The 27,840-nt window shown below is 46.6% G+C and overlaps 1 protein-coding gene across 3 annotated transcripts in view; it reads right to left on the bottom strand.

The window, feature by feature from the left end:
- Nucleotides 1-27,840, bottom strand: part of PATL1 (PAT1 homolog 1, processing body mRNA decay factor) — a 321,287-nt gene that overhangs the window by 161,085 nt on the left and 132,362 nt on the right. For 2 of the 3 annotated variants that reach the window (XM_044296605.1, XM_044296608.1), the window contains 4 exons: nucleotides 27,470-27,553; nucleotides 13,965-14,158; nucleotides 12,940-13,026; nucleotides 4,725-4,905 (listed from right to left, as the gene is read on the bottom strand). In XM_044296605.1, coding sequence (XP_044152540.1) covers nucleotides 4,725-4,905; nucleotides 12,940-13,026; nucleotides 13,965-14,158; nucleotides 27,470-27,553 — 546 coding nt within the window. The remainder of the gene's footprint in view (nucleotides 1-4,724; nucleotides 4,906-12,939; nucleotides 13,027-13,964; nucleotides 14,159-27,469; nucleotides 27,554-27,840) is intronic. The other variant, XM_044296607.1, reaches the window with a different exon arrangement.

Raw genomic sequence — 27,840 nt, 5'->3', positions numbered from 1 at the left:
TCAGACGTCCGTATGATTTTTACGGATCCACTGATACATGGATCGGATCCGCAAAACACATGCGGACGTCTGAATGGAGCCTTACAGGGGGGTGATCAATGACAGAGGGGTGATCACCCATATAGACTCCCTGATCACCTCCGTCATTGATCACACCCCTGTAAGGCTCCATTCAGACGTCCGCATGTGTTTTGCGGATCCGATCCATGTATCCTTGGATCCGTAAAAAATCATACGGACGTCTGAATGGAGCCTTACAGGGGGGTGATCAATGACAGGGGGGTGATCACCCCATATAGACTCCCTGATCACCCCCCTGTCATTGATCACCCCCTGTAAGGCTCCATTCAGACATTTCTTTGGGCACAAGTTAGCGGAAATTTTTAGTTTGTTTTTGTTTTTTCTTACTAAGTCTCATACTCCACTAACTTGTGTCAAAAAATAAAATCTCACATGAACTCACCATACCCCTCACGGAATCCAATTGCGTAAAATTTTTTAGATATTTATATTCCAGACTTCTTCTCACGCTTTAGGGCCCCTAAAATGCCAGGGCAGTATAAATACCCCACATGTGACCCCATTTCGGAAAGAAGACACCCCAAGGTATTCCGTGAGGGGCATATTGAGTCCATGAAAGATTGAAATTTTTGTCCCAAGTTAGCGGAAAGGGAGACTTTGTGAGAAAATACAAAAAAAATCAATTTCCGCTAACTTGTGCCAAAAAAAAAAAAAATTCTAGGAACTCGCCATGCCCCTCACGGAATACCTTGGGGTGTCTTCTTTCCAAAATGGGGTCACATGTGGGGTATTTATACTGCCCTGGCATGTTAGAGGCCCAAAAGCGTGAGAAGTAGTCTGGGCTCCAAATGTCTAAAAATGCCCTCCTAAAAGGAATTTGGGCCGCTTTGCGCATCTAGGCTGCAAAAAAGTGTCACGCATGTGGTATCGCCGTACTAAGGAGAAGTTGGGGAATGTGTTTTGGGGTGTCATTTTACATATACCCATGCTGGGTGAGAGAAATATCTTGGCAAAAGACAACTTTTCCCATTTTTTTATACAAAGTTGGCATTTGACCAAGATATTTATCTCACCCAGCATGGGTATATGTAAAATGACACCCCAAAACACATTCCCCAACTTCTCCTGAATACGCGGATACCACATGTGTGACACTGTTTTGCAGCCAAGGTGGGCAAAGGGGCACATATTCCAAACTTGCTTCATTATTCTGCAATCCATCTATTCCTGCTCTGGTCAGGGCTGTGGAGTTGGCGTTGTAGGCAGTTTTGAGTGGAGTCAGTAAAAAGGTACCAACTCAAACTCTGGCTTCAAAATAAAATTATTCAAGGGTTTGGTTCACTTCAGTAAAAAGCATTTATAATGTTTATAAAGTTAATACACGGCACTTACAAGTGTGCAAGCACGGCCACCGCTGCTGGATTGAAGGTTGGTCGTAACCCCTGTAAATGAGCAGTGTATAAGGTGTTGGAAAATCAAATCAATCCAGCAGGAGGGAATATGGACAATCACTGCAGAGTAGTAGGTGCCTCGTATTAACTTTGTCTGCATAAGGCTGGTTTCACACGGACGTTGCAGGAAAATGCGCGGGTGCGTTGCGGGAACACGAGCGATTTTTCCGCGCGAGTGCAAAACACTGTAATGCATTTTGCACTTGCGTGAGAAAAATCGCGCACAGTACAATAGCGCTGGAGGGGTTAAAAAAATAATTTAAAAAAAAACATTTAACTCGCCTTAATCAACTTGATCGCGCAGCCGGCATCTCCTTCTGTCTTCATCTTAGCTGTGTGCAGTAACAGGACCTGTGGTGACGTCACTCCGGTCATCACATGATCCATCAGATGATCTTTTACCATGGTGACTGATCATGTGATGGACCATGTGATGACGGGGGTGACGTCACCACAGGTCCTGTTACTGCACACAGCTAAGATGAAGACAGAAGGAGATGCCGGCTGCGTGAGCAAGTGGATTAAGGTGAGTTTAAATTTTTTTTTTAACCCCTCCAGCGCTATTTTACTATGCATTCTGTATTCAGAATGCTATTATTTTCCCTTATACCCATGTTATAAGGGAAAATAATAATGATCGGGTCTCCATCCCGATAGTCTCCTAGCAACCGTGCGTGAAAATCGCACCACATCCGCACTTGCTTGCGATTTTCACGCAACCCTACTCATTTCTATGGGGCCTGCGTTACGTAAAAAACGCTGAATATAGAGCATGCTGCGATTTTCACGCAACGCACAAGTGATGCGTGAAAATCACCGCTCATGTTAACAACCCCATCGAAATGGAATGGCTCGGGATTCAGTGCGGGTGCAATGCGTTCAACTCACGCAACGCATCCGCGCGGAATACTCGCCCGTGTGAAAGGAGCCTAATAAATGCTATTTGTTGAAGTGAGACAACCCCTTTAATACTGTATAACTAATTTATTAAACGTAGAAATTGTTGCATATATCAGGTATTTGTTATCATCTACCATGCCATTTATCAAAACTAGTCATAACTAGGATGTTGAGGTAGCAACAGAAAATCAGTCATCACTGCTCCTTTGTTCCCCCCTTAGGACTCATGCACATGACTTTTTTTTTTTTTTTTTTTTTTTTTTTTTTAAAACAAAAACAAAGTTTTAGTGTCTCCATATTCTGAGCCATAGTTTTTTTTGGGGGGCCGATTGTCTTAGGCAGGGGCTCATTTTTTGCGGAATGAGGTAACCGTTAGATTGGTATTATTTTGTCGGACATATGCCTTTTTGATCGCTTGGTGTTGCACTTTTAGTGATGTTTGCTTTTTTAGCACAGTTTTATTTTATTTTTTTGACTGTGTTCTCCTGAGAGGTTAGGTCATGTGATATTTTTATAAAGCTGCTCGATACGGACGCGACGATACCTAATATGTGTACTTTTCTTTTTTTTACTATTTTTCAAAAAAACTTTAAACTTTATTTTGGGAAAAGGACGTTGTTATATCTTTTTTTTTTTACTAGATACTTAAAAAAAAAAAAAACTTTAAAACTTTAATTTTACTAACTTTTTTTTAAACTTTATTATTTGTCTCACTCTGGGACTTCAACATTACAGGCTCTGATCCCTGTTTCAATGCAGCACAATATATCTGTATTGTGCTCTATTTAACTGTTAGTGTTTTACACTGTAAGACGCTAACCATTGCCTAGGAGACCCAGCCTGGGGGCTGGGCCTCTTAGGCCTCCGTACATGCCGGGCCCCAAACCTTGGAATGGCTTGGGGCTACCATTAAGTCCCCACTACAGCAGCGCAAACCTCCCATATGCCGCGGTCAGCGCTGACCGCAGTATATGAGGGGTTAATCCACCGGCATCACCACCGATGCTAGTGGATGCAGCAGGGATCCGGCTGTCAGTAACAGCCGGATCTCTGCCGCTAATTGCGGCACCGCACACGGGGGGAGGAAGGACTGCAGGATGAGAATGCTCGTCCTGGGGCACTAAATACCGGCCCTTTAGGACGAGCACTCTCGTCCTGGGTCCTTAACGTGTTAAGGTGAAAAACAGCAAGGTCCTTAAGGTGTTAAAAACTCTCATTAAAGCTTAATTCTTCTCTTACTATAAGGCCCCTTTCAAACGGGGAAGTATTCTGCGCGGGTGCAACGCGTGATGGGAAACGCACTGCGCCCGCACTGAATCATGACCCATTTATTTCAATGGGGCTGTGTACATGAGCGATGTTTTTCACACATTACTTGTGTGTTGTGTGAAAATCGCAGCATGTTCTATAGTCTGCGTTTTTCACGCAATGCTGCGTGAAAATGGCATAGCATCCGCAAGCCAGTGCGGATGCAATGCCATTTTCACAGATGGTTGCTAAGGAGATGAGGGATGAGCAACCCGGTACCTCATTTATTTTATTATTTTCCATTATAACATGGTTATAATGTAAAATAATTGCATTCTTTAATATAGAATGCAAAGTTAAGTAAAAACATTACTTTGTTTTTACTTAAGTAAAAACAAAGTAAAAACATTACTCACCCCATCCACTTGATCGCACAGCCGGGATCCTCTTTGTTCTTCTTGAAGGACCTGCAAAACGTGGTGAGAGCGATGACGTCAGCGAAGGTCCTTCAAGAAGAACAAGAAGAGGATCCCGGCTACGCGATCAAGTGGATGGGGTGAGTAATGTTTTTATTATTTTTTAACCCTCAATTGACATTTGACTTTGCATTCTGTATTAAAGAATGCTATTATTTTCCATTAAAACCATGTTATAATGGAAAATAAAATAATCTACAGAACACTGAACCCAAACCCGAACTTCAGTTAAGAAGTCCGGGTTCGGGTCTAGGTACCAAACATTCAGTTTTTTATCACGTGCGTGCAAAATGCATTGCACTCGCGCGGAAAAAAATAGAGGAACGGAACGATTTTCCCTGCACGCACCCTATCGGGCCCTCACCCACGACACCTGTGTGAAAGAGGCCAAAGTGTTTATGACCTCTTAGTAATTTAGAGATGAGGTTTATTGGATGACAGACAAAGTGAAAGTACCAGTCACACAGCTAGAAAAACTGTTAACCTTTGTGACAGAACATAGATATTTTTAATAAAGGCCAAGTGAAAAAAATTAGTTTTTTAGCCCAAAATGAGTAAAGTGCAATCATAAAAAAATGTCTTCGAAGGTGTACATAACCTTTGAAGATCTGTGTTTCAGACCATTTACCTGGTAGTAGAAATCATCATGATAGGGGTCTGTGCTCTGCAGCTGGAGGAGTTGAATACGGCAGACCCACTCTTTCTCTCGCTGAAGCATAAGACCTGCATAGGGGTCGTGCCGATGAGCTTCAGTGTGTGAGGACCTGCTAGAGTGATCCCCTCCGGAGCCATTAACCCCGCTGTGTTGGCTAAAGAGCGTAGAACAAATACTTGTTTGTAAAGATACTAATAGATGTTCACAAAATACATAACAGTATGATGCAATGCAATACTCATGGGGCAAAAGGTAACCTCTACACACACAAATTATTATATTTTTTACATACATACACACACACTAACACAAAGTTTGGGATATTTCGGGTCAAGTTTATGGAAAACGTAAAAAGTTCACGCTACAGCGATATTATATCATGAAAGTAGGGCATTTAAGGAGACGCATACAGTGATTTCCTCATCTCAAACAATTTATTGAAACAAAAGCCAACAACTCTATTGTTCGTGCAGAGGCACAATGACTGGATTAATGATGTTAATCAAGTAGTATAGGCATGTCACTGTACCATTCACAAAGTGTATTCATTGGGGGACACAGGAACCGTGGGACATCCGAAAGCAGTCCACAGGGAGGGAAAAACCACAGACCCATGGAAGCAATCGTCCCTGCAGGCATGTATGAAACTGACACCGGCAAGACCATGTGGCCTAAGGCAGCAGCGGCAGATGGGAGTATGCACCTGGTAAAATCATGCAAATGTGTGTAAGGGGGACAAGAAGCCGCCCTACACGACCGTACAGCCGAAGCATGATTCCTCCGAGCCCAAGATGCGCCCACCGCTCTGGTGGAGTAAGCCATGATACCTAAGGTTGGAACCCTGCATCGGGCGCGGTATGCTTCAGCAATTGTAGATCAAGTTCAGCATGGCGAACCACCTTGTCCCTTTGAAAAACCAGGAAGGGTTCTCTGTAGAGAGTAGGGATCGACCGATATTGATTTTTTAGGGCTGATACCGATACCGATAATTTGTGAACTTTCAGGCCGATAGCCGATAATTTATACCGATATTCTGGGAATTTTCATTTTTGAAAAAAAAAAAATTCCCACAAATCTGCTGAAAATTAATGTTTATTGTTAATGTGTATTTTTTTTTTTTTGTAAATCTTTCTTTTTCATTTATATTTAATATTTTGGAGTTTTTATTATTTTTTTGTAACTTTCTTTTTTTAACTAACTTTTAGCCCCCTTAGGGACTAGAACCCTTGTCCTATTCACCCTGATAGAGATCTATCAGGGTGAATAGGAGCTCACATTGTCCCTGCTGCTGTGTGCTTTGTGCACACAGCAGCATGGAGCTCATCATGGCAGCCAGGGCTTCAATAGCGTCCTGGCTGCCATGGTAACCGATCGGAGCCCCAGCATTACACTGCTGGGGCTCCGATCGGAGGAGCAAGGGAGAGGGGATCCTGTGGAGGGGCGCACGGCGACTGGGGTGGGGGGACTCCATTGCGCCACCACTGCTTAATACTGGGAGGGGGGGGGGGGCGCACTGCGCCACCAATGCTTAATACTGAAGGGGGGGGCGCACTGCGCCACCAATGTCTGATACTGGGGGGCTTGGGGGGGGGGGCGCACTGCGCCACCAATGTCTGATACTGGGGGGGCTTGGGGGGGCGCACTGCGCCACCAATGTCTGATACTGGGGGGGGAGGGGGGGGCGCACTGCGCCACCAATGTCTGATACGGGGGGGGGGGGGGGGGGCGCACTGCGCCACCAATGTCTAATACTTGGCTAGGGGGGGCACACTGCACCACCAATGAAGCTTAATCTCTTATTTATTCATATACAGGAGGTGGGAGCTGCAGGATCACATACCCGGCTCCCGACCTCTATGAGCTGTAGCTGCGATCCGCGGCACCTGAGGAGTTAACTACCGCAGATCGCAGCTACAGCTCAGAGGCCGGGAGCCGGCAATGTGATCTGCAGCTCCCGCCTCCTGTATATGAATGAATGATAGATTAATCTTCATTGCTGGAGCAGTGGCCATAGCTCCTCCCCTCCTCCTGTCCCCTGTACTTTCATTGGCTGCAGCGGCAGCAGCAGCACAGGGGGAGGAGACACTGCTTCCTTCTCCCCTGTGCTGCTGAGGGAACGCGGAGAGCGCTGTCAGCAGCGCGATCTGTGTTCCCCATACACTATCGGAATATCGGCAAAATAGATGCCGATACCGATAGTGTTCAAAATCCTGAATATCGGCCGATAATATCGGTAAATCCGATAATCGGTCGATCCCTAGTAGAGAGCGCTTCCAAGGAGGTAAACGAGGATGGAACGGAGGAACCGTATGTGTCACTCCCTGAAGAAAGGTCCTTACAGGCGCCAGGGCACTGGAAAGGATAGAAAGCGCCGACACCTGACCCTTGAAGAACTAAGGGCCAGACCAAGGTCCAACCCAGATTGTAGAAAGGACAGGAACGTGGGGGGAGGAAAAACTAAGTGGCGGAACATTTCGGCTTCCACAGAAACCCAGGAAGGACCTTCAGGTCCTGAATAGATCCTGGACGATGCAGGCTTGCGGATGACATCTGTCGAAAAAAAAAACTCTTTGCGTAGAATGGCGGTCTTAATAGCCACGCCGACAAATGAAGAGACCTGAAATACTAATGGAAGACCAGACACAGCAAAAGAAGGTCATCTCTGAGTGGCAGTGACCAAGGACATCTCCTAGGAGAATGAGGTTATCGCACCACGTGTGACGGCCAATCCCCAGGGCGACTAGGATAATTGGAATACCCTCCATCCTGATCTTCCGTAGAACTCTGGGAAGGAGGGGGAGGGTGGGGGGGGGGGGTGGAAACGCAAGGAGTGAGAACTCCTGCCAAGGGGAAACCAGGGTGTCCACGCCGCAAGCTTCCAGACCCCTTGCTGGGGAGAGAAAAGTGGGAAGCTTCAGAGTCAGTTTTGAAGCCATCAAGTCCACGCCCAGGAGACTCCAACGCAGACAGATCGCCTCGAACACCTTCCGCAGTCCTGGAATACAGAAGGGAGAGGCCGGTAGCCATTCTGTTCGAGGAAGAAGAAGAAATAGAAGTGTGTTCCGTTCCTGGAATGGAACGTCTATCAGCGTGGCAAGACGTGACAGCAACTCCGCTCCGTCTGGTGTGGGGAGTCTCATAGCCTACCCACGGAATGGGAGGTGGAAAGTATGATCACCTGAGGGCTGACGTGACCTAGACATTAGACATTTCTTAAGAGGGATAATGTAGATACATGTAGCACACCCAGGACCAAATGGGAAGGATTCACCTGTAGAAGGAGAGATGTAGAGTGTGCAACAGCCCACCAGCCGGGTCCGGAAAAGAATACCCCGTGCAAATGCAACCAGGCATGTAGTGCCAAAACACCGCCAGAGGAGGAAGTCAAGCAGGAAGAGCCACAACTGTATCGCTAGCCCATACCCCAGCGGAGGAGGGGGCCACATCGCAGAGGCCACCAATTCAGTGCTAGAAGAATCCACCACCTGACGAAGGAGCTGTGCAGTAAGAAACATAGTATGTAGTTGTAACACAAATACCACTCCCACAGAAGTAGCCAGCTCCCGCCCTATCAGCACAAACTTATGGGGAGGCGTGAGGCTATCCCGTAGAAGCCATGGTACCATACTGCCCCAGTTAATCAGAGCTAGCCTGATCACCACCTTGCAAGGGCTCTGAACAGGAGCCACAGCAAGCTAGCGTCAGGGCAGAACCCCTAGCTGAGGGGGACTACAGAGTCAGTGAACACTCGACTCGCTGGAAAATACTCCCCATATTATTCGCAATGGTGAATGCACCACATATTGATGAGGACCATATCATGACCGACTGGAGCCGAGGAGGCCCATAGAGATGGGTGGTCTCTAGGACACATAGTGTTGCTAGGCAACTCCTCTGAGAAGACAGAGGATGTCACAACCATGCTCCAAACCAGAACCGAAAGATAAGAAGGAGCCCATGTGGAAACAGCTACCGTATCCACTGGCAGCACCCATACACCACAGATGCAGAGCACCAGCACTTGCGGTATCGACGCCCCACTGTGAAAGAGCATGTCCTAAGGCATCTAGAGCCGTGGCATAGTTGAACTGCAGTAATCCAAGATGCTTAGGTATTCCCCTGTAAACAGATCACCTGTGGAAGGGGAAAATGCAACAGGAAGCATGATGATGGGAGAAGGCTAATGCATACGGCAGGTACAGAACCCAGGGGAGATGCAATGCCGCCCCCTACCGAAGGGGGGATGCATACGTCCGGCACTGAAACCAGTGTAATTGTACTCAGCCCACCTACGGCAGTGGACAATACATAAGGCAAGTACTGTAACCATAGCAGTGCAATTACTCCGCCTATGGATGGGGTAATGAATACAAAAGTACTGCAGCGGAAGTGGTCCTGCATACAGCAGGAACTGAATGCAACGGTAGAGATTACGCCGTTTATGGAAGGGTAATGCATATGGCGAATCCAGTACCCTGTGAGAGTGCAATTACTCCACCAAAGGAAGGGGTAATGCCTACGGTAAACACTCCTGACTTTACACTGGCCAACAATGCTTTTAATACTGGGGAGGGGGGGGGGGGGCTGGATCCGCACAACTAACCCCTCAGGTGTGGCACCTGAAGGGTTAATTGTGTGGATCACAGCTCCCTGTAAGAGATTGGGTGGTGCCAGGCAGCAGGGGGCAGTTATGTACACAGTTCTTAGTATATTCTAACTTGAAGCGTCCCCATCACTATGGGAACGCATCTCTGTGTTAGAATATACTGTCGGATCTGAGCTTTCACGATTTAACTCAAATCCGATGGCGACGCTTCAAGTTAAAATATACCATCGGATTGAAGAAAACTCTGATCCGATGGTATATTAATAGGGACTCCTGACTTTACATTGAAAGTCAATGGGGGACGGATCCGTTTGCAAGTGCACCATATCGTGTCAACGTCAAATGGATCCGTCCCCATTGACTTGCATTGTAAGTCAGGACGGATCAGTTTAGCTCTGCACGGCCAGGCGGACACCAAAACGCTGCAAGCTGAATGCATTGGGGGATGTACGGATCAGTTCGGGGCCGCTTGTGAGAGCCTTCAAACGGATCTCACAAGCGGAACCCCAAACGCAAGTGTGAAAGTAGCCGAAACTGTTTATTTCTACCTCTACATATTCAAAATGCTCTGTGTAACTTGAATTATAACAGACATAACTTGTGCTAATGTCCATCGTTTTTTAAAGCAAAATTCATCATTACGTTTATCTATCTGACACTGCACATAGAGGAGTGGTTATTGTAGGGAAGGAAAAGAAGTGCTGCGAGCTGTGTCCTGTATTACAAGGTTCCACTATCGGACGTAACCAACAGCAAGTGAAACCATTTTGCCACAGTGTGCAGTTTTAAAAAATGGTGGTATTTGGGGAAAATGATATAATACATTTATATTAGTGGCACAACTCCTTTAACTATGGCAAAAAAAAAAATTGGTTCAGTTCTTGCCCAGAACACGTTTAACATAAAAAAAACGAAAGTTACAGCACTGAGGGGCCTGTTCCATGCACTGCTGTAGCCGTTGACTAGCCTCAGCGGTGAGATGTCCGTGCACAGCATGTGACCACTGAGGTCAGTGAATAGCAGCAGTGGTATGCTTAATGATGGATGGAATGTTGCGCTTGAGTTCCAGAAGGGACAAGAGGCAGTGGGGATGGAGCACTGTTAAACAAAGAGGCAGTCAACAACTGTTACAGTTACACTCTGGCTGATACTTTGTTGAAACAATGCATTTCGGTTATTTAAGACATGAAAGCCGGGTCATTTGGTACTTGCCCGATTCGAATAGTGATACCCCAGATTGCTATGCCATGGAGCCGATTCGGCTACTGTATTCGTGTGCCATTTACCTAATAATATGCACTCTGTGGATGTGTTACATGTCTATGTTTACTGTAATGGTTGTGACATTGTATGTTTGAGTAACGATTTCTGTCCTGTTGTCCCCACATGTATAGTGGCGATTTCCCTTTGCCCTGAGAGACTAAGGAATTACTCCTCTGTTGTCTCCAGGGTACGTGTCTATGTTTACTGCAAGGGTTGTGACATTATATGTTTGAATGGGGATTTCTGTCCTGTTTGTCCCCACGTGTAAAGTGGCGATCTCCCTTTGTCCTGAGAGATAATTGAATTACTCCTCGGTTGTCTCCGGGGCAGAGAGGAGGAAACCAGGATGCATTGTGGGGATGTATTGTGTCTGTGTGTCCTGATTTGTTGTTTATCTGTCCCGTGTCACAGTCTTCCATCTGGTACCCCTAGGGAGTGTCCACCAGATGGGGGCCTGCATAAATACGGGCAGGTAGCCCTCAGTTAAGAGAGATTCTGCTTCTTACCCTCAATTCGTGCTTTGACTCGTTTTGTAGAGCATCACTAATCACTAGCCCTTGTCAGAGCTCTCTGGATTTCATCTACACTTACAGGAGCATGGATGACTGCTAAAGGGAACCTAACAGCGTTCTCTAGAATTCGGGGACAAGGACATCCAAGCGGTCCAACCCTCAGCCAGCCTGAGGCAACCGTAACAACAACTGATTTGAATACAGTGTCAGAGAATCTATTTAAGGGTACATTCACACGGCCGTGTAATATTTTCCATTTTGCTGTCCAAAAATACCGGAACCGTGTGTCCGCATTTTGCGGTTGAATGACTTCCGTTTGTGTTCCATATGTCTTCCTTTTTTACTGTCCTCAAAAAAAATAAAAAAAATAATTATTATTACTATTATTAAGGGTTCATTCACACATCCGTAGAAATAGGTTCGCATTCGCTCCGCAAAATGCGGAACGGGTGAGGACCGATTCATTCTCTATGGGTCAGGAATGGATGTCCGCATCTGCATTTCCGGAGCTCCCCCTGGTCTTCTGGTCCACGGTTCCAGAAAAAAATAGTCCATATCCTTTTCTTGTCCGCAATTGCGGACAAGAATAGGCAGTTCTATGGAGGTGCCGGCTGGGGTGTGTGAATGGAACCCAAGGCCTTCTATAATACGGAAACTGATCCGAAAAAAAAAAAAAAGAAGGATGACATACAGAAACATGACTTGAATGGGGCTGCGTACCGATCTGTGCAGACAATAGTAGTACAAGCTTCATATTTTTGCGGACTAGAAATGCGGAAACACGGATGCGGACAACATACTGAACGTTGTCTGCACATTTTATTCACCCATAGGAATGAATGGATCCGCATTTATTCCGCAAAATGCGAAACTGATGTGGATACATTTATATGGTCGTGTGAATGTACCCTAAAGGGGTGTTCAAGGACAAGAACATGTTTATCGTATCCTTAGGAAAGGAGTGAATATCAGATTGGGGGGGTGGGGTCTAAATCTTGTTTTGACAGACATCTCAGATCAACCTTCTGAAAAGAAATTGTGGCGCTCATGCTTTTTCACAGTCCATATCAGTCCATCTACCTGCACGCTGTCTACTTCATAGTGCTGGTGGTGCAGGGTACGGCAGCTTCCTCTAGTTGGCCTGAATGGGGCAAAGCTGCAATACATTGCCCCACTGCTACAATGTAGACGTTCTGCAGTGTAAAAAAAATGGCTTCTTCAAGCAACTCAACAGCAGGAATAGTCCAATACCCATCAATTCCAAGGATAGGCCATTAAAGGGGTATTTCGGTTACATTAAGCTACCCCCTGTCCATGGAGTCTCCCCCCCCCCCCCCCCCCACTCCCCAAAATGAACAGAGAGGATAGTTGGGGGATGTGTGCAGCTGCTACATTCATTACCATGGAAGATCTGAAGACAGCCAAGTGCCATCTCTGGAATTCCCCTAGAGAGTAGCAGTGCACCTTCCAGATCTGCCACTCCATTCTTTTCAGGGGGGGATGGTTCCAAGGGGTACGAAATCCAATTCTTGTGATCAGTGGGGGTTCGAACTACCTAATAGTTATCCCCTATCCTGTGAGTAAGAGATAAATGGGTATTGCGTTCACATGGAGTTAATATTCTGAACCTGGAAATATTCTTTACTGATATCTACTTTTTTCTCTGTCCCTCCATCAACAACACATAAATCTGCACACAATAATTTCATATAACCTTGCACATAATAGAAAAGTCAATTCAAGAAATACTTTGCATAGTGAGGATATGAGCAAAGTGTGCCATGTCTATTTTACACTAAGTACTTACCTACGGTTTTGCTGGCGCTGGTGAAGTAAACGTCTGTGCTGAGGGTGCAGGTGAGTAGTATCGGGATGGAACTGCAACTGCGGAGGCCTGAGAAATATAACACCATGGTCACAAGCTATTTTTGGATTATGTGCCCCTAAAGGAGTTTTCCACTTTCATCAAATAAGGCAAATTTTACACAAGCGTGTTTGGTCGAGAACCATATTCCATGTGATGGCTGAATTTCCCGGAATGAACATTGCTTCTCTGACCCAAACCGACAGAATCATGACTACTTATGAAGGGGTTGTACAATTTATATGAAAATCTCCTTAGTGCCCCTAAATATGCCAAAAAGAACATGCACTCATAAATTGGTCACCTGCTGCTTCCAGCTCTGCCACTCCAATACTCATCTCTGGTTACTGTTGACATGCTGCAGAGGTGACATAGTGGCTCAGCTGTCTTGTGCCATATACCAATGAGCTCAGCAACTGGCTGCAACATGCTGTATACAGCTATGTCACTGCTGCAGCCTATAAACAGGAAGCAGAAGGAAGGAGTAGAGCATCACTGCATGAAACTGCAGGGGACAAAGTGGTATACGTTGCATTAATTTATTATTTTATCACATTTAGAGACACTCACTGGGGAGATTTCTATATAATTCGGATAACTGCTTTAACTAATTTCCTAATATATTTCATATATATGTTTATATAGGTTTTCAGTGCAAAGTCATTTAAAGCCAGTCTTCATTGTATACTTCCTTAGGCTAATCTGCTTTGATCATATGATGAGGAGGACAGGCGGATATCTGATTACAAAAGAAAGTTCTGAAAACTGCATCTGTAATATACTGTTCCATCCCTTGGAAGTAAAAAAAAAAAATGATATTTCTCATTCTACAAGAAGTGATGAAAATCATGAACAAAATATGTTAAACACTGTACAATTTTTAATTATGCAATAAATAAGTTATAATTACTGAAATCAGAACACCCTTTTAATTTTAGTCACGTTCATTCATTAATTGGACAATCTACCTTATATTCTTGAGATGGGCTCCTGGGGCAGCTGCAGAGGGAACACCAAAAAAGGGACGGAACACTCCACCACCTGCTGAAACCATTGACCTTACATGTCCCTGTAAAATTTGAGGTGTGACACTAGCCATAACAGGACCATGGAGGCCACCAGCACGAGCAAACTGACTGGGAGACATCCGGCCAGGTGCTGCCTGAAACCAAAAGTATATCAATTAATAAAAAATAAAAAAAAACACACAAGACAAAACAGCTTAGTAAAAGAAAACATAACACTGTCAGTCAAAAAAGCAAACACACTAAAATAATACAACAGCACTCTGCAAACACAAAGTAAATACAACTCACTATATAAAATGTACTTATGCCAAGTTATAAATGTGAGATTCTTGGCAAATACATTGTACAATATCATTTGAGCCTGTCCGCCAACAACAAAGCAATCTCTTTAGGACAGGAACCTACACTAAATACTACCTCTAGGGATGCCTAGGGATGAGCGAATCGAGCGATGAAACATCCAAGGTCGATTAGGATAAAAACAAGATTTTTTTTGTGAACTCACCTGTAAAATCTCTTTCTCGCTTAGTTCATTGGAGGACACAGGACCGTGGGTAAAGCTGCTGCTGCCACTATGAGGCGACACTAGGCTGAAAAGTGTTAGCTCCTCCTCTGACAGCTATACCCCATTCCAGCCTGGAGAGAGCATATCAGTTTGTGCCCAATCAGTAGGAGTAGGAGAAAAGCATACATCAGGCAACCCATAACACAACTAATGCCAAAAGGACCGAACCAGAACTGAGGATCCTACCACCAAACCAACCGCCATCATCTGCGGCAATATAGCTGTCCACGGGGAGGAAAGAACCACACGCCATTGGAAAACATCCTCACGGAAGCCTAAGACACTGCTACCTGCAAGACCTTGCAGCCTAGAGCAGCGTAAGCTGATGCAAAAGTATGAACCTTGTAAAACTTGGTGAACATGTGCAAGGAAGACCAAGTCGCTGTTTTACACAGCTGTGAAGCGTAAGTATGGCAGAAACAAGCTCAAGAAGCGCCCACCACCCTGGTCAAGTTTGCAGTTATACCAAGGGGCGGTGCCCTGCCCCGGGAATGTTATGCCTCAGCAATTGCCGAGCGAATCCACCAGGCCATCGTCATCTTAGAGGCTGGCAAGCCTTTGCAGGGACCTTCAGGAACAACGAATAGGGAGTCATTAAGGCGGAACAAACTAGAATGGACAGGCAAATCCTCAGAGCCCGAACAACGTCCAGCTGATGGAGAGCTCGATCCCTAGGATGTGAGGGAGAAGGGCTGAACAAAGTGAGAACAAATGTCTTCGTTGACGTGAAAGGCAGAGACTACCTTTGGCTATAAAAAAAAAAAAAAAAAAAAAAAAGATACTGGGCGGAGCACCGCCTTATCTTGGTGGGAAATAAGAAAAGAGTCCTTAAAAGAAAGCGCTGCCAATTCCGAAACGCGGCAGTTGGTTTTGATTGCCCCCAGGAATGCAACCTTCCAGGAAAGAACACGGAGGGAAACCATGTCTAGAGCAGGGCTTGACAAATTTCCTTGGAATCTAGGAGCCAGCTAAAAAAGTTAGGAGCCAGGCGGAGCCGCTTCATAAAGCCCCTAGTAGGTGCCCCCTCCCCCCCCAAATAATGCTGCATACCATGTTACATATACCGCCCTCCGTCCCCTATTGACTATAATGAGGACAGGCGGAGCTCCGGCGCAGCACGGCAGTTCGCGGTGAGAGGCCGCCGGACTAAAAAGTTGGACATGCAGTACTTTTAGTCCGGCGGCCTTTCACCATGCACTGCCGTGCTGCGCCAGAGCTCCGCCCCCATTATAGTCAATGGGGACGGAGCGGTGGTCCGGCGAAACAGCCTGCCGGATCCGTCGTGCCGCAAGTGTGAAAGTAGCCTTAGTTATATAGCTACTGAATGAGACAGAAGAAGGGATGCCTTTAACATATATATCTCCTTGAGAAGCCAATTTGATCCTAAAGGGTTACTTCAAACTGTAATCTATTCTAAACTCTGTCTCTTCTCTTATCTCTCTGTTCCTGTCCCTTAATCTTATCACTGCTGCAAAAGCATCAGCCTCAGTGTAAACTGTTCTAGAGTCTGACTCACTGCTCTTTTAACTCAAAGAATAGAATGAGTCTCTAAGGGCTCTTTCACACTTGCGTTCTTTTCTTCCGACAGAGTTCCGTCGTCGGGGCTCTATGCCGGAAGAATCCTGATCAGGATTATCCCCATGCATTCTGAATGGAGAGAAATCCGTTCAGGATGCATCAGGATGTCTTCAGTTCAGGACCGGAACGTTTTTTGGCCGGAGAAAATACCGCAGCATGCTGCGCTATTTGCTCCAGCCAAAAATCCTGAACACTTGCCACAAGGCCGGATCTGGAATTAATGCCCATTGAAAGGCATTAATCCGGATCCGGCCTTAAGCTAAATGTCGTTTCGGCACATTGCCGGATCCGACGTTTAGCTTTTTCTGAATGGTTACCATGGCTGCCGGGACGCTAAAGTCCTGGCAGCCATGATAAAGTGCAGTGGGGAGCAGTATACTTACCGTCCGTGCGGCTCCCGGGGCGCTCCAGAGTGACGTCAGGGCGCCCCACGCGCATGGATGACGTGATCGCATGGCACGTCATCCATGCGCATGGGGCGCTCTGACGTCATTCTGGAGCGCCCCGGGAGCCGCACAGACGGTAAGTATACTGCTCCCCCGCTCCCCACTACTACTATGGCAACCAGGACTTTAATAGCATCCTGGCTGCCATAGTAACACTGAACGCATTTTGAAGACTGATCAGTCTTCAAATGCTTTCAGTTCACTTGCGTTTTTCCGGATCCGGCGTGTAATTCCGGCAAGTGGAGTACATGACGGATCCGGACAACGCAAGTGTGAAAGAGCCCTAAGGCTGCTTTCACACTAGCGTTCGGGTGTCCGCTCGTGAGCTCCGTTTGAAGGGGCTCACGAGCGGACCCGAACGAAGCCGTCCAGCCCTGATGCAGTCTGAATGGAGCGGATCCGCTCAGACTGCATCAGTCTGGCGGCGTTCAGGCGTTCGGGTGTCCGCCTGGCCGTGCAGAGGCGTGCGGATCCGTCCAGACTTACAATGTAAGTCAATGGGGACGGATCCGTTTGAAGATGCCACAATATGGCTCTATCTTCAAGCGGATCCGTCCCCCATTGACTTTACATTGAAAGTCTGGACGGATCCGTCCGAGGCTATTTTCACACTTAGCTTTTTTTTGCCATTTTAATGCAGACGGATCCGTTCTGAACGGAGCCTCCGTCTGCATTAATATGATCGGATCCGTTCAGAACGGATCCGATCGAACGCTAGTGTGAAAGTAGCCTAAGTCGGATCTTTAGATTCTTTTAACCTGTGACTCATTCGATTCTTTCTTAGACTTCCTGTACTTGTGTCAGTGACTCAGACTCAAGAGCTGCTAGTGCTTGCCTTGCCTCAGCTCTGATTGGTTGGTGGGCGGGTAGGGGAGGGGCTGGCAGAAGCAGCTTCCACTCTAGGATCAGATTACACTCCTCCCGAGTCCCTCCCCTTCCTTCTGCCAGCGTCTCTGCTATTGTGTGCTGTGACGGAGCTGTTTCACACGGTGCTGCCTCCGGACAGAACGGCAGCTCCGCACCCATCGCCCGGGCACCTTTGAAAACGGGCTGACAAATACCCAAGCGCCAGGACTAAATTCCTGGTCGCCATGGCGACCTGGGATTTGTCGAGCCCTGGTCTAGAGCAAATTGGAGGGAAACGAGGACAAGGTCCAAGACCCAAGAGGGCAAAGGGGGGGGGGGGGGGGCAGTGTGAGCCACCCCTTGTAGAAGGTCTTAACTGGGGTCTGTCCTGCTAACGGACGCTGGAAAAAAATTGACAGCGCCGACACTTGTCCCTTTAAAGAACTAAGAGCAAGACCCAAATCCAGACCCGATTGCAGAAAGGAAAGGATGGTGAGAAGCACAGTGGAGGGAGGCAATGTTCCTCACAGAAGCGCAGACTAGACCTCCAAGTCCTATAATTAATTTTGGATGACACTCGTTTCCTGGCCTTAATCATGGTTTGGATGACCTAGTCAGGAAAACCTCGCTGCTTCAGCATGGCGGTTTCGACAGTCACGCCGTCAAACGTAGCGACTCTAAACGCTGGTGGAAGACAGATCCCTGAGAGAGAAGATAGACTGAGCAGAAGCGGCCACGGCGTGTCTCCTAGAAGGAGCATGATGTCTGTGTACCATGCGTGATGGGGCCAACCTGGAGTAATGAGAAACACCTGGATGCCCTCCATCCTGATCCTGTGCAGGACTTGGGGCAGGATAGGAAGAGGAAGGAATACGTACAATAGAGAACCTGTCCCAAGGCATGCGTCTACGGCGCACGCCTGGGGATCGCTTGTTCGAGAAGAAGAAGTCGGGGAGTTTGTGGTAGAGTCTGGATGCCATCAAGTCCACCTCCGGTTGGGCCTAACTGAGACAGAGTCAAACACTCTCCAGGGGCCACGGTTATCTGATTGAGGAAACATGCCATCCAATTCTCCACTCCCGGGAATGTAGACCACCGATAGAGCTGGTACATGTGTCTCCGCCCACTGCAGGATTTTGGGCAACTCCTCCATCACTGCTTGACTGCGGGTTCCCCCTTGGTGATTGATATAAGCCACCGCCATGGTGTTGCCTGACTGGATCCTGAGAGGGGCCCAATGGAGAAGGGTTAAATGAATGGCCCGGAGTTGATGGGTAACTGTGCCGGAGAAGGCAAACCGATCGCAGAAGGGCTAGCCGCTTGTCCAGAGGGAGGTGAACTAACGCCGCGGCCGTGTCGAGGATCATGCCAAAGAAGTGATCGGCTGGGTGGGACGTAGGGAAGACTTTTGGAAGTTTACCAGCTAGCCAAAGCGTGCCAGGGAGTCCGGAGTGATACGTAGGCTGTCCTGGTTCTGATCGAAGGTCGCTGCTTTGACCAGGATGTCGTCCAGATAGGGAGCCAGGGTGATGCCCCTGGTACGAAGAAGGGCAAGGAGAGGAGCGAGCACTTTTGCGAAGACTAACTGTGCTGTTGCTAATCCAAATGGAAGGGCAACGAACTGGTAGTAATTAGGCCCTACTGCAAAGCGGAGGAAGCGCTGATGCGCTGGGGAAATGGGGACAGTGAAGCAACGATGGAGCGAAGGGACTCCATTCTAAAGTGTTGAATCCGGAAGAACCGATTCAGCAACTTGAGGTCCAGAACCAGGCAAACTGATCCTTCATTCTTGAGGACCACAAATAGGTTTAAATAAAAACCTGTGGACTGTTCTGCCAGGGGAACCGGGGAGATCACAAAAGGCAAAGGCCCGACCTGAACCCCTGGGGGGCTGGGACAGAAAGAATCGTTCCGGAGGAGGAGAAGCAAACTATCTTGTAACCGAGGTTACGATTTCGATCACCCACGCGTCTGATGTGGGCCCGCCAAACTCCCTGAAAAGAGGAGGGGATGACCCCCCACTCAAGGGGGCACTTCTTCATGCAGAGAACTGCTTGTTGGCCGAGGGACTAGCAGGCTGTTCTTACGGGCGCCAGGCTGGTTGAGGCCTAAAGAATGGCTTCTTCCTCTGGTTTTGAGTGGAGGCCCTGGGAGGGGCTCCTGCTTCCGGTCGTGTACCAGGGAAGCGGCAAAAGAAATGGGCCCGGGCATTTGAAGGCTTAGCGCAAAAGTGCGCATGGATATGCCCTGTGGGAGGAGAGTACTTTTACCGTCCATAGCCTCGGAGTTGATTTCATCTAACCGGGAGCCGGAAAAAAGGAAGGCCTGTAAGGGAACGCTTTGACGATGAATCCGCTGCCCACATCTTAAGCCACAGTTCGTGCTGTAAGGTTACAGCAAGAGCCGATGAGCGGGCAACCAGTGCACCCGTGTCCAAGGAAGCCTCACAGAGATACTTCCCTGCCTGTGAGATTTGCAAGGCCAAAGACTTTAGCTCAGCTAGAGGGAGGTCGGCCGCCAAGTCCTGATTTAACCGACCCGCCCATTCAGAGACCACCCTAGCTACCCAGGCGGAGGCACAAAGGGGGCGAAGTGCTGAGCCACTTGCCACGAAAACGGATGAAAAAAAGAAAAAAAATTTTTTTGGACTTACCGGTAATTTTGTTTCCTTGAGTCCACCATGACGTCTTAACCTGGAGATTTATCCCTTGACCTCTGTAGGGGCAGGAACATAGAGCGTTTAAAAGGCCAACACCAACTCTCACCCTCAGTGCTTTCCAAATTACCAAGTGGGTGCAGCCTTAATTTTATATATAAATAATTTTTTATATAATTTTTTTTTTTTTTTTTTTTGTATTAATTCATACTCTAACCCCTCTTAAAATTTTCAGGGGGGATATATCAACCGTCATGGTGCATGGTGGACTCAAGGAAACAGAATTACTGGTAAGTCTAATTACGGTTTTTGCATTTCGTCCACCATGACGGCTTAACCTCGAGAACTACCAGATTATAGGGTGGGTAACTGCTTGCAAGAAGCCAAAACGTTAATTCGATAGTGCTTAATAAATGTATTAATACTGGACCAGCTCGCTACTCTGCAGATTTTATCTAAGGAAACACCTCCTTTTTCTGCCCATGAGGAGGCCACTGCTCTTGTGGAATGAGCCCTTATCTCTGTAGGATTATCAAGACCCGCCATCTGGTAGCAGCAGGATATAGTGGACCTGATCCAGCACCCAATGGAGGCCTTTCTTCCCTTTGTTTGGACTAGCAAACTGAATGAGAAGATTATCTTCCTTCCTGAATTCTTCTGTTGCCTTTAGGTATTGTAAGACAGTATCTCGGACATCCAGAAGTTGATATTGATCCTCAGATGCACTCGTCACCTCTTTAGGGAATGATGGGAGGACAATTTCCTGGTCTCTATGAAAGTCAGAAACGACCTTTGGAAGGAAACCCGGATCCAACCTTAATACTATTTTATCAGGAAACACAGAAAGATAGGGTTCCCGACAGGAGAGAGCGCCTGGATCTCTCCTAAACGTCTAGCTGACGTTATGGCTATTAAGAAGGCAGCCTTGAGCGTCAGATGTCTTACAGAAATGTCCTGTACTGGGGTAAATGGTGGTTTTATTAATCCTTTCAGGACCCGGTCTAAGTCCTACTGAGGGGCCCTTGGGGTTATGGATGGTCTTAATCTCGAGGTAGCTCTTACGAATCTTCTCACCTATCTATGGCTGGCCAGGTCTGTGTCATAGCATGCTCCTAAGGCCGAGGTCTGTACTTTAACGATGGGTTCACACCTGAGCGTTCTGAAAGGAGCGCTCTGTATGTGCGAGTGTACCAGCGTTTGCAATGGCGCATACAGACAAGCGAACGCCCATTGTTGCGCGTTCCCGAAAGTCTATGTACGGGAACACGCGACAAGACGCCCCAAAGAAGCTCATGTACTTCTTGGGGTGTCGGGCGTTTTACAGTGCGATCGTACACGCTGTAAAACGCCCAGGTGAGAACCATGCCGATAGGGAAGCATTGGTTTCTCCTTGTTGGGCGTTTTACAGCGCGTAGGAACGCGCTGTAAAACGCTCAGGTGTGAACCCAGCCTAAGTGTACTAGGTCTCAAACCCAAATCCAGCCCCCTCTGGAGAAAAATCAAGAATATTTATGATGTGTGGGGGAGAATCTACTGGAGGGTTCTGACCCAGCCAGTTGCAGTATTTCCTCCAGATCTTGAGATATATCGCGGAGGTTACTTTTTTCATGCTGGATTTAAGGGAATTGATGACCTTTTCGGAAAGACCCTTGCTTTTAAATACCTTGCGCTCAGGATCCACGCTGACCATTTGAATAGGTCTGTATTCTGATGGAGGATCAGACCCTGCGATAAAATGTCCGCCTGGAGGGGAATTCTCCATGGCTACACCAGCGCTAATTCCCTTAATATCGGGAACCAGTTTCTCTTTGTCCAGTATGGGACCACTAGGATCACTGTTACCCGGTCGGACCTGCTCTTTTGTAGTACTCTGGGAATTAATGCCCACGGAGGAAAAGCATAGGCGAGATCCCAGGTCCATCTGATCGAAAAGGCGTCCACCGACCAAGCGCTTTCCCTGGGGTTTAGGGAGCAAAAGTGCCCGACCTTCGCGTTTTCTTTTGCTGCGAAGAGATCTGAGGGGTTCCTCACCTTTTGGAGATTTGTCTGAACACTTCTGGATTTAGGGACCATTCCCCAGGAACTATGGTCCTTCTGCTGAGGAAGTCCGCTTGTACATTTTCCGTACCTTTTAGGTGAATAGCTGTGATAGAGGATACATTCTTTTCTGCCGAAAAAGAATATTCTCCCTGCCAGTTCTTCTAGACTTGGAGATCTTGTGCCTCCCTGGTGCTTTAAGTATGCTACTGCTGTCACATCGTCGGAGAGAATATTCAGGTGTTTTCCGAGTACTATCTTTTGGGATGACCTTAGCGTCTCTCAGATCGCCCTTAGTTCTCGGTAGTTTGAAGATCTTGCTTTTATGTCGTTTGCCCATCTGCCTTGGTAGTTTGAGGAGCCACCCCCCATCCAGTGCCGCTTGAGTCTGTGAACACCTGGGTCTTTTATCCAACTTACACCTTGACAGATTTGTGTTTTCTATCCACCAATTCAAATCAGATCTTACGTGAATGGGGATGGATATTTTTTTCTCTAAGGAGGACTGTTCCTTGTCCCGATTCTTCAGGATCCAGGACTGGATTATCCTGGTACGAGCCTGGGACCACAATACCGATGTGATGCAGAAGGTCATTGTTCTCAATAGACTGATTGCATTGCGTATGCAGCACTTGGTCTGGCCCTAATTTTTATTTTATTTTTTCCTATAAAGGATGTTAATTTTTCCTGAGAAAGAGGTCATCTGAGTTCTTGAATCTAAAAGTACTCCTAGGAATTCCATCTTGGTTGATGGGACTGGGCAAGATTTATTCTGATTCATTATCCAGACCAACTCTGAAACCGATGACTTAGGCTGGTTTCACACAGGCGTTGCGGGAACATGCGCGATTTTTCCGCGCGAGTGCAAAACATTGTAATGCGTTATGCACACGCGTGAGAAAAATCGGCATGTTTGGTACCCAGGCCCAAACTTCTTCACAGAAGTTTGGGTTTGGGATCGGTGTTGTGTAGATTGTATTATCTTCCCTTATAACATGGTTATAAGGGAAAATAATAGCATTCTTAATACAGAATGCTTAGTACAATAGGGCTGGATGGGTTAAAAAAATAAAAAATAATTTAACTCACCTTAATCCACTTGTTCGCGCAGCCCGACTTCTCTTCTGTCTTCTTCTTTGAGGAATAGGACCTTTGATGACATCACTGAGCTCATCACATGGTCCATCACGAACTTTTTTACCATGATGATGGATCATGTGACGGACCATGTGATGAGCGCAGTGACGTCACCACAGATCCTTTTCCTGTGCACAGCAAAAGATGAAGGCAGAAGAGAAGTCGGGCTGCGCGAACAAGTGGATTAAGGAGAGTTAAATTTTTTTTTTTTTTTAACCCCTCCAGTCCTATTGTACTAAGCATTCTGCATTAAGAATGCTATTATTTTCCCTTATAACCATGTTATAAGGGAAAATAATAATGATCGGGTCCCCATCCCGATAGTCTCCTAGCAACCACATTTGCACTTACTTGCGATTTTCACGTAGCCTTATTCACTTCTATGGGGCCTGCTTTGCGTGAAAAATGTACAATATGCGTGAAAATCACTGCTCATGTGCACAGCCCCATAGAAATGAATAGGTACGGATTCAGTCGGGGTGCAATGCTTTCAACTCACGCATTGCACCCGTGTGAAAGGGGCCTTAGGCTGGGTTCACACGGATTATGCGTGTCCGGATTAGGTCCGGATGCATCCCGGTGTATTGCGGTAAACCCGCGCGAGTAGGTACGCAATTGCAGTCAGTTTTGACTGCGATTGCGTTCCGATGTTCAGTTTTTATCGCGCGGGTGCAATGTGTTTTGCACGCGCGTGATAAAAAAAAACGACTGTGGTACCCAGACCCGAACTTCAATTGACCACCTACTAAGCATTCTGTATTCAGAATGCTTTTATTTTCCCTTATGGGAAAATAATACAGTGAATAGACTGTCACCTAGCAACCATGCGTGAAAGCGATTTTCATGCAGCCCCATTCACTTCTATGGGGCCTGCGTTGTAAACGCACAATATAGAGCATGCTGCGATTTTCACACAACGCCTAAGTGATGTGTGAAAATCACAGCTCATGTGCACAGCCCCATAGAAATGAATGGGTCCAGATTCAGTGCGGGTGCAATGCGTTCACCTCCCGCATTGCACCCGCGCAGAAATCTTGCCCATGTGAACTCAGCCTTAGGTAGTTGGCGAGACTGGACGCCACTGATTTTGATTTTCCCAGAATGAGGACGTCGTCTAGATACGGGAAGATTTTTATTCCCTCTGATCTGAGAGGAGAAATCATTTCCACTACTAGCTTTGTGAAAACTCTCAGTGCTGAGGAAAGAGTAGAGCCGTGAACTGGAAGTGGTTTACCACTCCGGTGCTGTCTATCAGAGCAAACCTGAGATATTTTTGCGAGTTTTCGTGTATGGGGACGTGATAGTAAGCATCCTTTAAGTCTATGGACGTCATGTAATCTCCTGGAAGGTGTCCCAGACAGCAGTAACTAGGTTGTCCACCATTAAAGCAATCTTGGAAGATTGTTCCGGATCCATATTAGAGTCTGAGTCCCCAATCCCCCCCGGACAGAACTGCTGAGGCATCAGAGGATGAATGATGTCCTGCTCTGGGTCGCTTGTGCGAGGGTCTACCCGTAAGTTGCGGACTGTGTAGGTGGTGATTTATCAACCAAACTACCCATGAGGGTGGATTGGGATACTTTAGATAAGTCCTCCACTGCCCTGGATAGGTCACAGGCCCAGTCCAGTTCCACACTGTCAGGGCGGCCATGCGGCTGCGTAGGCTGGGGGGGGCAGAACCAATCTGGGCACACAGCATGCGGAGCATACAGAGTCCGGCTGGCCGCGAGGAACTTAATTGTATGCAGGGGTCGCTCGTGGGTTCGGACATGGCTGCTTAACCGAACCCAATACTGGTCGCAGGGCTGGAGAGGGATAGTAACCGTCCTACCAGCTTCCAGGAGATCCCAGGTCCTGGTGGCAAAGGTCGCTAGTGAGTTCAGACATTGTCAAGGCTGGAAAGGGATGTAACCGTGGCCGACCAGGAGGCGGTGTGCAGGAGCATAGCGGCCGCCAACCTACGGCCCAGGAATAATCCAGAGCGGGCTACAACTTGAAATCCGGGTAGGCCGAAATGAAGCCAGGGCCTAAAGTTAAGAGTGGCAGGCCGGGAGGTATGCCCTAGAAGTGGAAAGGTACGCGTCCCGAATGCGGGGGCCAAGGGTGGGGATGCAGGAGAATACTCACCCACTCCCGATTACTCACCCCATCTTCATCCTCTTCTCTTCACCACCCCCCCCCTCAGAGGACCAGCAGGGTCATCTCTTCAGCAGCTGGCACCCGCAGTGGCAGGAGACTGGAATGGAGCATGCAACAGTTTTATCTTTTTTACTGAGCAGTCAAAACGACTGAACTGAAGACATCCTGATGCAAACTGAACAGATTACTCTCCATTCAGAATGCATGGGGATACCTGATCAGTTATTTTCCGATTTAGAGCCCCTCGGACGGAACTCTATGCCGGAAAAGAAAAACGCTAGTGTGAAAGTACCCTTATTCTGCTGGTCACTACGATTACAGAGATACTAAGTTTATATATATATTTTTTTTTTTATGTTTTACCTCTTTATAACAAAGGATTTTTATAAAGAAAAATAATGTTTTTGCATCACCATTTTGTGAAAACCATAGTTTTTTATGGCAATTGTGGGGGCTCATCTGTTGTGGGATGAAGAGATGTTTTTTTAACATTTTGGGTTACATATGACTTTTTGGTCACTCAATATTACGCATTTTGTAAGGTGAGGTGACAAAAAATGACAGTTCTGGCACCGTTTATTTTTTACAAAGTTCACCTGACTGGGTAGATCATGGAATATCTTTATAGATCAAGTTGTTACGGACACAGCGATACCTATTGTCATTTTTTAAAATCAAGTTTTACACAGTACAAGCATTTTTTTTTAAAGAAAAAAAAAAAAAAGAAGAAAAATCTCGCTTTTCTGTTGCCATTTTCCGAGAATCTTTTTTTTGGCTGGATTGTCTTAGGGAGGGGCTCATTTTTTTGAGGGCTGAGATGACGGTTTGACTGGTACCATTTTGGGGTACATATATAACACTTTGATCACTTGGTATTACACTTTTTATGAGGCAAGGTGACCAAAAACTTTTGGCAGTTTCCTCCCCCCCCCATTTTTTACAATTTCATATGACAATTCTATTTTGTTGTTTTTTTGTAAAACACTTTTTTTTTTGTCCCACTGTGGCACTTCACCTTTTGTGGGTCTGATCCCCTCTGCAATGCATTACAATACAAGTGTAATGCATTGCAGTAATGCACAGCTTGCCTGTGAGACCCACAGGCTTCAGTAGAAAGCTAGCCCCAATGCCTATGGAAGGCATTGAGCTGCCTTCACAGCCATTGGGTCCCCATCACCAGAGCACATAGACCCAATAAGGACCCGTACCCTCCACAAACACCTTCTATGCCACAGTAAGCGCTGACCGTGGCATAGAAGGAGTTAATCTGTCACCATCATCTTTTACAGCAATGTCAGCAGATACAGCAGGGGCCCGGCCCATGCACAGCTTCTTCTGTGCCCTCACGATCACCATGATGTACTATCACGCCAAACTGTGAGAAGTCACTTCTCGCTATGACGTAATATGTAATGTGTCAGTATGTCATGTGTCAGGAAGGGGTTAATGAGGTATGTGTACATTAACTTTTCCAATTATATTCATATTAGTAACACATTTATTTTTCCTACATGTATCATTATATAATTACCACAGGCCATTGGTTATTTTTTTTATTTCCTACCCTGGTCATAGGATATACAGTTGTAACGCGAAATTTTTGAATATCGTGCAAAGTTCATTTATTTCATTAATGCAACTTAAAAGGTGAAACTAACATATGAGATAGACTCATTACATGGAAAGCGAGATATTTCAAGCCTTTATTTGTTATAATTTGGACGATTATGGCTTACAGCTTATGAAACCCCAAAGTCACAATTTTGAGGTACCCTTTGCTCAGGGGTTATGGATTAATTAGCTGACTATAGTGTGACACTTTGAGCCTAGTTTTTGCTGCAGTTTGAGCCAAAGCCAGAACAACTGCACCACCTTCAGACTTTAACAGAAGTAACTTTGCACTCTTATATATTTCTAGCTAAATGGTCAAAAACCTTCAGTTAAATATTATACAGTCATTTTACCTCTCATGGGAAGCAAGCAGATGATACACAGAGACATACACGGAACTTAGTAGCCAAAGAAAAAGATGGAGGGTTACCTGAGCTCCTCCTACGAGCTGCGCTCGCTGAAGTGGGGAGAGGGCAGAAGGGAACGAGTGTCTCAAAAGCGTTGCTGGTTTACTCTGCAGAAAAATAAATTTTAGATTCTACACTGGACATAGATTGCAATGGTAAGGAGTAAATACAGGTTAGATATATAAAAAAAAAAAAAAACTTTTCTGTTAACCCCTTCCAGACCAGCGCTGCAATAGTACAGTGCTGCGGGGGTGGGTGCAGGAGCTGCGCCCGCCCGATCAGCTGCAGGGGACCGTCTGTCACAGTTAGCCAAACTCATGTTGTATGTGCAGGCATCGGTGAAACAAAGAAAAAAAACACTGATGTCGGCGCATTAACCCTCACTATGCCGCGG

Source organism: Bufo gargarizans, chromosome 6 (assembly GCF_014858855.1).
Source record: "Bufo gargarizans isolate SCDJY-AF-19 chromosome 6, ASM1485885v1, whole genome shotgun sequence".
Classification (NCBI taxonomy): Eukaryota; Metazoa; Chordata; class Amphibia; order Anura; family Bufonidae; genus Bufo; species Bufo gargarizans.
Note: the sequence above shows the minus strand (reverse complement) of the source record. Positions and strands in the feature narration are given on the sequence as shown.